Raw genomic sequence first — 12,706 nt, forward strand, 5'->3', positions numbered from 1 at the left:
TAGTCCCTAAAGTAGCGTATTACTGATCAGAAAGGAAACATAGAATGATGGAACTAAAGATATGCCTTATCGTACTCTAAATTGTGAGATATAGCTCACAATTTAGAGTACGATAAGTTTGGCATTTAACACCAGTGGGGAAAGGATGGGCTTCCAAATAAGTGATCTGGAGGACAGTTGATGCTCTGAAAGGGAGGTAGGGAAGCTCTTTACCTCAATCCATGTACATAAATAAATTCTAGGTAAGCTAAGAGGTTAAACATAAAAAAAAAACCTCTGGAAAAAATGTTATAAAAACAAAGGAAGACTTTTTTATAATCTCACTGTCGGAAACATTTCTTCAAGTAATCCCTAGAGCTATGAGGGAAAATATTTACAGATTCAATGATAGAAAAATGAACTTTTTCATGATGAAAGACATCGATAAACAGTGCAGCATTGGAACTACAGTACAGCAAGAATTTATAGCTGCTGTAGATCAGAAATCAAGACAACCCAACAGAAAGAAAAAAAGCAGTGGATGGGGTGAGGCAATCCAAGAGGGTGGCCAGTGAGCCTATAAATAGGTGTTGATTTGATTTCAGTTGTTATCAAGGAAATACAAATTAAAATAACAATAAGGTTTCTTTTTTTGCCCATTGGAGAAAATGAAAAAAGGTTGATAATATCCAGTGTTGTTGAGAGTGTGCAGAAACAGGTACTTTGGTGTCATTTTATATTAAGTGTTCCTTTTTGGAAAGATGGTTGGCAGTTTTTGTCAAAATTTGAAGTGCTCAAATCATTTTACATGGCAGTTCATTCACCTCCTAGCCATGTAAAATACTTCCACATGTGCTTTCAAATACATATACAAGGATATTTATTGCAGCATTTTCGTGTAAATAGTAGGAAATTAGAAACAACCTAATGGCAATCCAAAAGGGAATAGTTATATAAATTATGAAATAATTTATATAACTTATATAATTAAAAAAATATGTAGACAACCATAGAGTAATTTTATATTTATACATCTTTTTTTTCCAGTGTTACTACAATATAATTGGCATACACCACTGTGCAAGTTTAAGGTGTGCATCATAGGAGTTTGACTTAGATATATTGTGAGAGTAAAAGTCAATCACCAGTAGTAACAGAAGAATTTCTGCCAAATGTAAACTATCTGATGTTTGTATTTCAGATTTAGGGATTGATTTGCTTCATAAAAAATCATTGGAAAAGGAAGAATTATGCCAAAGACTTAAAGAACAATTAGACGCTCTTGAAAAAGAAACTGCATCTAAGCTATCCGAAATGGATTCATTTAACAATCAACTAAAGGTATTTATCTTCCATAATATTCATTTTTAGTTAGCTGCCTTCTTACCGTCCTTGTTTTGATTTAGTGGAATGAGTAACTAAAGCTATTTTTGTTATATGTAGTATATTTGCATAATTTTTCTCATAATTTGAGCTATACCAGGTTTAGAAGATTGCTTTTGATGTTCTCTGTAGATACTATAAACATGGTTAAGTAATGAAACCAGTCATTTACCATGATTTCCAGTTCTTGATCGTTTTTATTGGTATCTGTACCTGTTAAGAATAAGTGCCTTTATCAGTTTAGAAAGTTGATCTCAGGCAACATGATCTTGGGCAAAATTCTAAGATGGTAGATACGGAAAATTATTTAAAATAGTTGTAATGGTAGAGGCTTTTATAACATACTAAATTCTTTCATTTGTTTCTTTGTTATAATATAATTAACCTTTATTAAGTAATGCAATAATCAGTGAAATCCAAAGCATAATCTGGCACTCTGAATTTTGCATGAAAAGTAAGTTCATGATCTTTATTTGCTGCATTGGCAGAGCAGATGTCGAAAACATCTACTGCATGCTTACCATTCTGTGCAGTATTAGTTGTATATGGAAGCCATACCTCTGAAGGAAGTATTAGAAGGTAAAAACCAGACTGATGGCACATCATTCCAATTTGGGAATAGTCACAGCTCTCTATCTCTTCATATGACTTTTGCTGACTTATTTAGAGTAATACTCCACCACCTATAGAGTGAACATTATAAAGAAAAGAGATCATGGTGGCTTCAGTTCTGGAGGGGAAATTTTGGGTGAATAATGTTAATATTACATTATATATGAGCATATATTTTATAGAAAATTTTTTAAAGAAAACCAAATAATTTTTTGCTGGTGGACAGATAAGCCAGCCAAGCTATCAGCCCTACATAATTTTTAAAAATCTGTACATAGTTTAATTGGCTTTTTATCTGCCTTATCTTACAGTGTGGGAATATGGATGACTCTGTTCTGCAGTGCCTTTTGTCTCTGCTAAGCTGTCTCAACAACCTCTTCCTCTTACTTAAGGTTATTTTCTAATATCTAGCTCCTTTTCTTTTGAGTTACTTTACTGTTTTCTTTTCTTAAAAACTAGACTATTCTTTGCATTTATGAGTGTCTTTGTTTGAAATAACATACACAATTTGGACCTTTTTTCTTTCTGTTTGCTTGAATAGCCTTCTGCTGTCTAACTGCCTGTTTGAGACTAATGCCAGAAATTTGTGGGGTTGCCCAGAGTAACCTGTCTCATAAGGAACTCAAGACACTTAGAAATAACTACCGATTTCCCTATAACATCCCTGTGCTTTGGGTTAACTGCTGGGATGATTACTGATTCAATTTAAAAGAAAGCAAGGGAATGGGAGATTAAATCGTTTACCCATATCACTGAAAATCATTATTTAAAATAAAATGTATTTCTTCTGAAATGAAGGGCAAGGTTATGTCATGTATATATACCAGGCTGCTTCCTGATACTGCTATAAGGAAAAATCATAGCCAATAATGGAGGGGCAGCTTTAGTTATGTCTAGTTAGCAGGCCTCATGTTTAGACATGCTTACAATTCAGATAAAAAATGTTCAAATCATATGCAAAAATAAATAGCTCACTTTGTCATTTTAGCACAGAGGATTTCAAATACTCAATGAATTTCTGTTTTAATATAGTTTAAAGAAAGGTGTTTTGCATTTAGCTCTCCTTGACCCTAGATTCTGAGTGCATTCTGCATCAGTAGGGCAGTTGCATATATATGTATGTGCCTTCGTACATAATGAAGACAAGAACATGATAAGTGGAACTCACGTGTTTAAGCAAAGGTTGTGCAAGTTGGAAAGATGGTGTCAGCCTTTCCTTTATGGTTGTAGCGTGAATGGCCAGCTTATCTGGTCTTAGAACTTGTGCCATAGGTTGCATAAAAATTTCACCCTACATTTCTTCATCTACAAAATGAGGTTTGATGATGACTTGTGGGCTGTACTCACACATGTAAGTCTGATTATTTCAGTTAGCATTTGATTCTCCACAGGCCAGCAGATTATTCTTATCTCTTGTTTTACTTTCTTCCTTATGCTTCTTGCCTTCCAGCCTTTCACTGCTTGTTGATACTTTCATCAGAGGCAATTTAGGATTAAAACTAAGAGGGGATGAGAGTGGCCCGGAGAGTGTACTGTCCCAGAAAGCAAGAAAAGAGGCCTCCGAGAGTTATCACTGCAAAGCACTGCAGAGCAGTCAGCGTAGTCCTGAAAAATATCCATGGAATTGTCCGTGAGACCGTTGAAGACCGTACTGAAAGGGCCATTTTAGTTAAGTGAGCAGAAGCTGAACTGCAGCAGATAGGAATGAATGGGGGTTAAGGAAGGGCTGAGTGAATGTGAACACCTCGGGGAGGAGAGTGCAAAGAAAACATGAGGTCAAAGGAAAACGTGTGTGTGTGTGTGTGTGTGTGTGTGTGTGTGTAAGAAAGACTTGAAGGATAAAGGATACAAAGTTTCAGTTAGGAAAGGTGGATAAGTTCTGGGATGTGATGTACAACATGGTGACTCTAATTAACAATATCGTGTTGGATGCTTGAGATTTGCTAAGATAGAGAAAACGGTTAAAATACGTGAGGTAGATATGTTCATTGACACAGTTTGGGTGATCATTTCCCATTGTGTACTAATACCGAAACATCAAGTTGTATACCTTAAACATACACAATTTTTATTTGTCAGTTTTATCTTAAGAAAGCTGGGGAGAAAATAATCAGGACCACCCTTGGAGGTGGTATCAGCTTTCTGTGAGGCATATGCTTACATGGGGAAGAGATTCGGTTGGGGCTGAGGAATGGAAACGGAGAGAACAGAGCTGGTGAGGTAACTGACCGAGTCTGTCTTAATGGTGATTTCCTGGCCAAGCCGAATGTCTTGTTGCTGAATTCCCAGCACCTGTAGGAGTACATGGTAGGTTAAGGGTGGCAGTAAATACTTGTGGAGTGAATGAAGGGTTTTGAATGTTCTCAAAAAAATATGCAGTACTTTAGGATTGATATATGGAGTTGATTAAAAAAAAAAAGTAGAAAAGAATTTGTCAGAAAACATGTATTCCACATTCTAGGAACACTTGTGACTTCGTGTATTTTTTTCTATTAAGTAAAGGCTATTTTTTAAATGCAAAAAATGGGGGCACCTGGGTGGCTCAGTCAGTTAACTGTCTGCCTTTGGCTCAGGGTCATGATCCTGGAGTCCTGCATTGGAGGCCCTAGTTGAGCTCCCTGCTCAGGAGGGGAGCCTGCTTCTCTCTCTTCTGCTCCCCCTGCTTGTGCTGTCTCACACTCTCTCTCTTTCTCAAATAAATAAACAAACAAAATCTTTAAGACACACGCACACACACAAACTTGAAGGAGACAGAAGGGAAGGGGAGGAAGGAAGGGAGAGCTTCAGGTTGAATATATAAGGTGGTGGTTATTGATAGAGTCCAAGGGAAGCAGATTGAGATACAATCCAGAGCATAGATTTAAGGGTTAGGTAAAAAGTCTTTGAGTGTAACATATGGAGGAAAGATGAGTGTGAATGCAGCTAAATTTGCTTGTGGAGAGTAGGACGCTGACAGCTCGAAGACTTAAAATCAGAAGCAAGTTGAACCATTACAAGGAATCTTCCTGGGTAGTTGAGGACATGGAATAAGTTCAGCCAGGCTAGAAGTTGGGTGCAGATGCAGGAAGTTGTATTGATTTTTGAGATGGGAAGATGAGGGAGTTCCAGTCTGGTGGTTTAATGAGGCAAGATTATTAGCTGGTAGTGAGAAGAATGGATGCAAGATTAGGGAAGATTAGGCAGTTCTGTTTCAGGAGAGAGAAGTAGGCATGAAATAGACATTGCAGTGGGGGTAAAGGGTGTATGCTTAGTAGAGGAAGACAGTACGTGTGCTGAGCAATGTTGAATGCCTGGGTGAAGTTGGAGGTCATGAATATAAATTGAAAGCAGGGATGCCTGGGTAGCTCAGTTGGTTGGGCTGCTGCTTTTGGCTCAGGTCATGATCCCAAGGTCCTGGGATCGAGTCCTGCATTGGGCTCCTTGCTCAGCAGGGAGCCTGCTTCTCTCTCCACCTCTGCCTGCTGCTCCCCCTGCTCGTGCGTGTGCTCGTATGTGCTTGCTCTCTCTCTCTCTCTCTCTCTCTCTCTGACAAATAAATAAATAAATAAAATCTTAAAAAAATAAATTGAAAGCAGCATGCCTAATTATATGATTTTTTCCCCACCAAAGTTCAGCTGCTTAGATAAAAACCACAAAGAAGGGTAAAGCAGAGTCATAGGTTTACACACGTTTGAAGTTTTAATAGACATGACAGTGAGGGAGGGACAGGGAATTGCAAATCTTGACACAGTAATTTCAGCAAAGAGGAACTCTGAAGTATGGACTGACATGAAGAGGTATGAGGAAAGAAAATTATGCTGATGAAAAAGGAGAAGCTGTTGGGGTCATTGGGTGTATCAGGTACAAGATCTCCAAGGATAAGAACTTACATTTGAAGAATGGGATCTTTCATCAGTGGTAGTTCTGTTTCTAATGATGACAAGATTCAACATAGAATAATGCAAATGGTGAGTTATGTGGGGTAAAAAGGAGAGTTGAGGTTTTGATCCAATCCATGTGGTTGTCAAAACCTTGGAGAGTAGTGAACATTAATGAATGAGGATCAGACCAGGTGATCAAGAGATACCAATAAAGAGGAAGAGGAGGGGAGTGTCGCAAGATGGTATGAGCCTCAGGAAAGCATGACTTCATAAAAGGGAAGAGAGATAATAGTCTGGAAAGGACAGTGAGGAGCAAAGAAAATAACTTTAGTTATCTCCTCTTCCTGATGTAAATGGAATATGTGGTAGTAAACTGAGAGAGAAACAGAGGAAACCAGCGTCCTGAGGGATCAGCCAAAAGGACAAAGAGCTAAGGGAATTTCCGTTCAGAGAAGCTATGCAAGTCTGTGAGGGGCTTCCTGAGCACAAACAGGAAGGTCCCCAGCAGTGGAGGGATTTGAGGAGAAGAAGGGTGGGAGATTGGGTCAGATCAAGGATAAATAGCATTCTAGAGATGAGTATTTGGGTGGTAAAGGGTGACAGGGAAGGCCAGGTGGGTTGACAGGTGAGAGAAAAAATTGGCCTTTTTGGTCTTGGAGGAAGACAGGCAGTGAGTTCTAATTTGTGGTCTTTGAGACAGCGGAGCATCTGCTTCAGCCTATTTATGGTGGAATGGGAGTATAAGGTTTAAAATTACTTGTCTTAAGAAATTATGTTCTACTGGTCCCTGTCATATTCATGTATAGGGTCAGTGGTAATTTTTACTCTTTTGCTTAAGTGACACTAGGACACACAGCAAAGCCTGTGTGGGTCCAAAGATGAGACATTTGACATGCCCTTCTTCCATTAGAGAAATTCACGCACTGTCCTATCTTTAGCAGTGAGTTAGTAGTGAGAAGAGTATTGGCCTCAGAATCTGAAGAAATGAGTTACAGTCCTACCAGTGCCACTTGCTAGCTGTGTAACTGTCATTTAACCTCCAAATTTTGTTTTCTTCATTTACAAAATGAAGCTGATAGTATCCGTTCTGCCTTCTTTGCAGAGTCGTAGGGTGATTAAATGAGATTGCGTATGTACAGAAGTGCTTTGTGAACTATTATGCACCATACAAATTTTTTGTTGTTCTTATTAGTAGGGATCATCCTGAATCATCACAGTACTTTCAGTGCATTGAAGGTCACCACTGCTGACTTGGGATAATGATTGAGGAGGTACTATTCCTTTGAGACAAAGTGGAATCTGCCAACAGCCAAATTGGGGCTTATCACAGACCTCTATCCTAAATTTCTCCATTGGGGCTTTGTCATTCTGGCCTTACTAACTAGTCCTCATTACTACAGACAGTGCTTCTGAAATTGAGTTTCACTGATGGCCCTTCTGATTCAGGATAGAGGTGGGTGATCCCCCTTACTGTTTAACAGACTGAGAGAATGAGCACACTAGGGTTGTTAGTGGTCATTACTAAGACTTGATGTTGCCTCCTCATAATCAGAATGCTGCTTTTTTGTTCTTGACTCCTTTAGAATGGACATGAAATACTGTTGGTTTCAAATCCCTTTAATTCATTTAATTTTTAAAATGTTTCCTATCTAATAAAGATATTTTAGTAATTTAGCTGAAAGCGGAGTTAAGTGAAAGTAAATATAGAATCTGTGGTACAATTTGGGGTTTGAATGACATGGTGTAGATAATTCAAAAAGAGACAAGTCACTTAATCTTCTGAGTCTCAGAATTGGTCATCATTTTATCCATTTTACAAGAATGCTATCAAGATCAAATGTAGGTATTATGTGTAAAAACACTTTAAAGTGCTACACAGATGTTCAGAGTTTTTTGTTTTGGGGTTTTTGGATGTTAAGTTTGAGGTGCTAATTTGCGTTCTGCCAGGATTTTTTTTCATGACTAATAAAAATTTTTTGTATCACATTATATCACATTATTGAGCTAAGCTGTATTTTGTCCATTGAATCTCTTTTAAGACCTGGCCTTTGGAAAGAACATTATATCCTTTTTTTTAAAAGATTTTATTTATTTATTTGACAGGCAGAGATCACAAGTAGGGGGAGAGGCAGGCAGAGAGAGAGGAAGAAGCAGGCTTCCTGCTGAGCAGAGAGCCTGATGCGGGGCTCGATCCCAGGACCCTGGGATCATGACCTGAGCCGAAGGCAGAGGCTTTAACCCACTGAGCCACCCAGGCGCCCCCATTATATCCTTTCTTGAAGCAAAAATCAGAATATAACATTACTTCCTATCACTATTAGTGGTATTCCGTATTAGTGGTTTAAGTTTAGCAAGTTACATCTACCAGGATGGCAGAATAAGTACTCTCTCTGAGTAATGAGAACAGTAGAAATAGGTGCTGGATTTAAAAATTTTTGTGAGTGCTTTGTTGAGTCATGTTGAGGTACACTCAGGACTAAAACTAAGTAAACCAATCTTAAACCAAGTGGTCAAATTTAACATTACCAAAATGGCACAAACCAGCATTATATGTCTCCTAATACATTGCGCTGAAAGAAGCACATCACTGCTGTATTATTTTTGCCAAAAATAATTTCATCTAAGTGTAAGGAAATAAATTGTAAGGAAATAAATTAGACACACCCAAATTGTGATTTGATCTATGAAACAGCTGACTGACCCGCACTCTAAAAATGTGAAACTCATAAAAGATGGAGGAAATCTTTATGATTTAAGGAGACCAAAGAGCCACTCCTAAAGGACACTAAAGAGTCATGACAGCAAAATGCAGTGTGTGACCCTCGATGAGATCATGGATAAGGGAGAAAGCTATTATTGAGGACATGAGGACAGTATTCACGGTAATGGGGACATTTTTGAATATGAATATTAAATATCACTATATGGCTGTGTTAAATGTCTGTAATTTAGTACTGGCATTGGAGTTGTAGTTAACGTGGAATAGTGATGAGGTATCTGGGGTGAAATCATCAGCGTCTGCGAAAGTTTTCAAAATAAAAAGAGAAAAATTTAGAGTTGCACAATGTCAGGTGTTTGTGAAAATGAAACAGTAGATTAAGTTTATTTTTATTTTTATTTTTTTTAAGATTATTTATTTATTTATTTGACAGGCAGAGATTACAAGTAGGCAGAGAGGCAGGCAGAGAGAGAGAGAGAGAGGAGGAAGCAGGCTCCCTGCTGAGCAGAGAGCCCGACACGGGTCTTGATCCCAGGACCCTGGGATCATGACCTGAGCCGAAGGCAGAGGCTTTAACCCACTGAGCCACCCAGGCGCCCCGATTAAGTATATTTTTAAGTTGTAAAAGTGCTAAGTAGATTAACCACCAGTAAATATCAACAGTGGGAAACAGAGTGGTGGGGAGTAGTGTAAATTAACAGACTTCTCCTCAGTCATATCAGGGGTCAGTAGCTGCTGATTCATAAATGAAGATGTATTGATATTAGCTAGGGTTTATTAAGGGCTTTCTCTGGAACTGACATGGTTCTAAGTGTCTTACTTATTGAATCCTTACATTAACCCTGTGATGTAGGTCAGTATTATTCCTCTCCACATTTGGCATAGGAGTAAGTTAAGACACAGAAGGTTCCCAAGGTTATACAGTTGACCATAAACGGTTATATTGGGGAAAAAAAGATGAAAATGTATAAGCTAAGCTTTCACCTTAAGAAGCTAGAAAAAGACTAGTGTAATAAAGCAAAAATAGTAGAAGGAAACCAATGAAACAGAAGACATTAAATACAGGGAATCAAGAAAGCCAATATTTGACTCTTTTAAAAAGATTAATAAAATTAAACCTTTGGCAAGACCAATTTTAAAAGGAAAGAAGGTAGTAATAAAATTAGGAATGAAAAGAAATAAAAATATATATGCTGCAAACATTAGAAGAGCATATTGGGGTGCCTCGGTGGCTCATTTGGTTAAGCAACCAACTCTTGGTTTCAGTTCAGGTCATGATCTCAGGGTCTTGAGATAGAGCCCGCAGCAGCCTGTGCACTCAGTGGGGAATCTACTTGTGGATTCTCTCTCCCTCTCCCCCTCAGTCTGCTGGTGCATGCTAAATGTAGATGAACAGATTACGACTTGCCAAAACTGACTCAAAATATAAAATATCTGGACAGCTCTATTGTTATAAAATATTTTAAATCTATAGTTTAAAATCTTTCCTAAAAGAGAAGCTCAGAGTCTTTACTGGAGGAACCAGTAAATCTAGTCTTACATAGCTGTTTCTGTTACCATTCAGCCTTTTGTCTAAGATAAAGTGTAGTCTTACACAGCTGTTTCAAAATACAGAAAAACGGGATTATTCCCAACTTATACAAAGCTATCAGAGACATATCAAAACATATAAGAACAGTGTGAGAAAAGATCATTATGGGCCGGTTTAATATAGAGGTGAAAATTCTAAAAAATATTAAAAAGACAAATGTAGAATTTATAAAAAAGGATAATCCATAATGACCAAAAAAGTTGATTTATCTTAGTCATGCAAAGGTGATTTGACATACAAAAACATGTAATTTGCCCTATAAACAGATTAAAGGGGGAAAATAGTATGTTTATCTCATTAGATGCAAAAAACATATGTGATGGGGCGCCTGGGTGGCTCAGTCGGTTAAGCAGCTGCCTTTGGCTCCCAGGGTCCTGGAATCAAGACCCACATCAGGCTCCCTGCTCAGCGGAGAGCCTGTTTCTCTCTCTCTCTACCCGCCTCTCTGCCTATTTGTTCTCTGTATCTCTCTGTCAAATAAATAAATAAAATCTTTTTATAAAAAAAAGTATGTGAGAAAATTTTAAATCCATTCATGATTGAAACATGAAAAACTTATTAGCAGATTAAGAATAGAACTTCCTTAACCTGAAAAAGATCTGTCATTCTCTTAAGACTGCGAACAGTACTGTCCACAAGTGCTGATTAATTTACTTGTCCTCAGTTAGCTCATCTATTGAACAAGGGCCTCCTGGAAGCAATGACTTAATCCAGAGGAATGAGTCTAGTGATAGGAATTGCCAAGATTATTGCAGTCAGGCAGAGGAAGTTTCTGGCAAGCCTTAGAGTGCTCTTCAAATCTTATTAGTATGTGTGACTATTGTTTCTGCATTCTCATTTGTTTAAGAAATATTAATTAAATATCCACATAATACCAGACCATTTTGGGTGGAGATACCTTGATGAAAATCAGTCCTGTTGTCACGAAACTCAGTCCAGTGTTGGAGGGAACCATACAGTCAGGAGACGCTGATTATGATAGAGGAAGGCACAGGATGCCTTGGGGAGCATGGGCAGCTGATGAACTCAAGACACTGCAGGAATGGGCTGGTGAAGGAAGACTTGAAACAATATCTTTCAGGACACGTTGGAGGGCTAATCTTGCAGCCATAAGAAGATCAGATGTTAATTTGGCTCCTCTTTACTCTCTCTTAATCTTACAATTCTTTTTCTTTATGACCTCAGCCAATAATAATAGCTAAACTTCCTATGAACTTGCTCTGTGTCCTCCAGCACTTTATAAATACTAACCCATTTAATCCTCAACAGTATTGTGAGGATTAAATGTACTAGAGTGCATGTACTAGTGAGGCATGTACTAGAATTAACTGCATTTTAGGGATGAGGAAACTGCAAGTAACTTTCCTGATGTTACTCAGCACACCACTGATAGAGCCTGACTCAGACTGATGTTCCCAGAGTCCTTATCACTAAGCCAGACTGCTCCTCCATAGATTATAACCACCATATCCTTCTGGTTTTCAGTAGAATTTAGAGAAAGGTGTGACCAAGAGAACTGTTGAAGCTGAGATTTGTGGAGACTTGCTGAATGCAGTATTTTTATTGTTATTGGTTTAAGCTGCAAGTCTTGATCTCAGACACTTTGGATGTAGTCTTCACACTTATACCGCATTGTACTCAGATCATATCTATCACTTAAATCAAGTTAAAAGGATCCACTTATAAGATATTTTATTTCTGGAAAGAAATTGCATTTCTTGGGTTTTGGGGGAGGTTGTTTTGGAGGATTTTTTTGGTTTAGTTTTGTTATTATGTGTGAGTAGATACCCCAAAACATTCTACCAAATATAGTTGACCCTTGAGCCACATGGGTTAGGGGCGCCAGTGCCCAATAGAGTTGAAAATCTGCATACAGCTTTTGACTTCCCCCCAATTTAACTACTAATAGCCTACTATTGACCAGGCACCTAACCTATAAAAGTGATTAATACATATGTTGTGTATTGTATGTATATCATATTATATTCTTAAAATTAAGCTAGAGAAAAGAAAATTAAGAAAATCATAAGGAAAACCCATTTATGGTACTCTGTTGTATTTATTTTTAAAAATCTGTGTATAGGTGTGCACAAATAGTTCAACCCCGATTATTTGAGGGTCAGCTGTACTGTGGAAGGTTCCACCTTTGCCATGAAACCTCTTGAGGGCTTTTTCCTCTTCCTTAATCCAGTCTCTTTAAACTCTCTTGTTCAAGATCCTGTAGATAGCATGTAAAAGAAACTCATTTCAAATAGTTAAGCTCACAAGAGTTGTTACTGGAAGAGTCCCAGGACTGCTGAGTCCATACAAGTGCTACTAGGAAGGAGCAGTTCCTAGGCGTAGGAATGCAGTTGGGAGAGTCGGTTCCTACAGGCCTCCCTCCCTCTGTCTCCAGTCTTTGCTTGCCTCTTTTCTGTATGGATTTCATTTCCACCCCAGTGGCGTCACTTGGTGGTGGGACAGCTCCAGGTTTGCCTTATCCCAGTTTAATGAGTTTAGAGAAGAAAAGACCTCTTTCTCCCCTTTTTAGTCTGTCTGAATCCCAGGAAAGGGTTCTGGCTC

At 38.2% G+C, this 12,706-nt stretch overlaps 1 protein-coding gene and 1 long non-coding RNA gene across 11 annotated transcripts in view; one reads left to right on the forward strand and one right to left on the reverse strand.

Annotated features, from left to right (window-relative positions):
- ITSN2 (intersectin 2) overlaps nucleotides 1–12,706 on the forward strand; it is a 140,268-nt gene that overhangs the window by 62,065 nt on the left and 65,497 nt on the right. For 7 of the 10 annotated variants that reach the window (XM_032353163.1, XM_032353162.1, XM_032353160.1 and 4 more), the window contains 2 exons: nucleotides 1,181–1,320; nucleotides 2,286–2,366. In XM_032353163.1, coding sequence (XP_032209054.1) covers nucleotides 1,181–1,320; nucleotides 2,286–2,366 — 221 coding nt within the window. The remainder of the gene's footprint in view (nucleotides 1–1,180; nucleotides 1,321–2,285; nucleotides 2,367–12,706) is intronic. The other 3 variants (XM_032353165.1, XM_032353169.1, XM_032353167.1) reach the window with 1 other exon arrangement.
- On the reverse strand, nucleotides 1,466–11,318 carry LOC116596107. The gene is made up of 5 exons (XR_004287999.1): nucleotides 11,043–11,318; nucleotides 4,204–4,266; nucleotides 3,143–3,579; nucleotides 1,921–2,045; nucleotides 1,466–1,575 (listed from the first exon to the last, which is right to left on the reverse strand). It is a non-coding gene; the product is annotated as an uncharacterized LOC116596107 (long non-coding RNA).

The sequence above is a fragment of the Mustela erminea genome, chromosome 7 (assembly GCF_009829155.1).
Source record: "Mustela erminea isolate mMusErm1 chromosome 7, mMusErm1.Pri, whole genome shotgun sequence".
Classification (NCBI taxonomy): domain Eukaryota; kingdom Metazoa; phylum Chordata; class Mammalia; order Carnivora; family Mustelidae; genus Mustela; species Mustela erminea.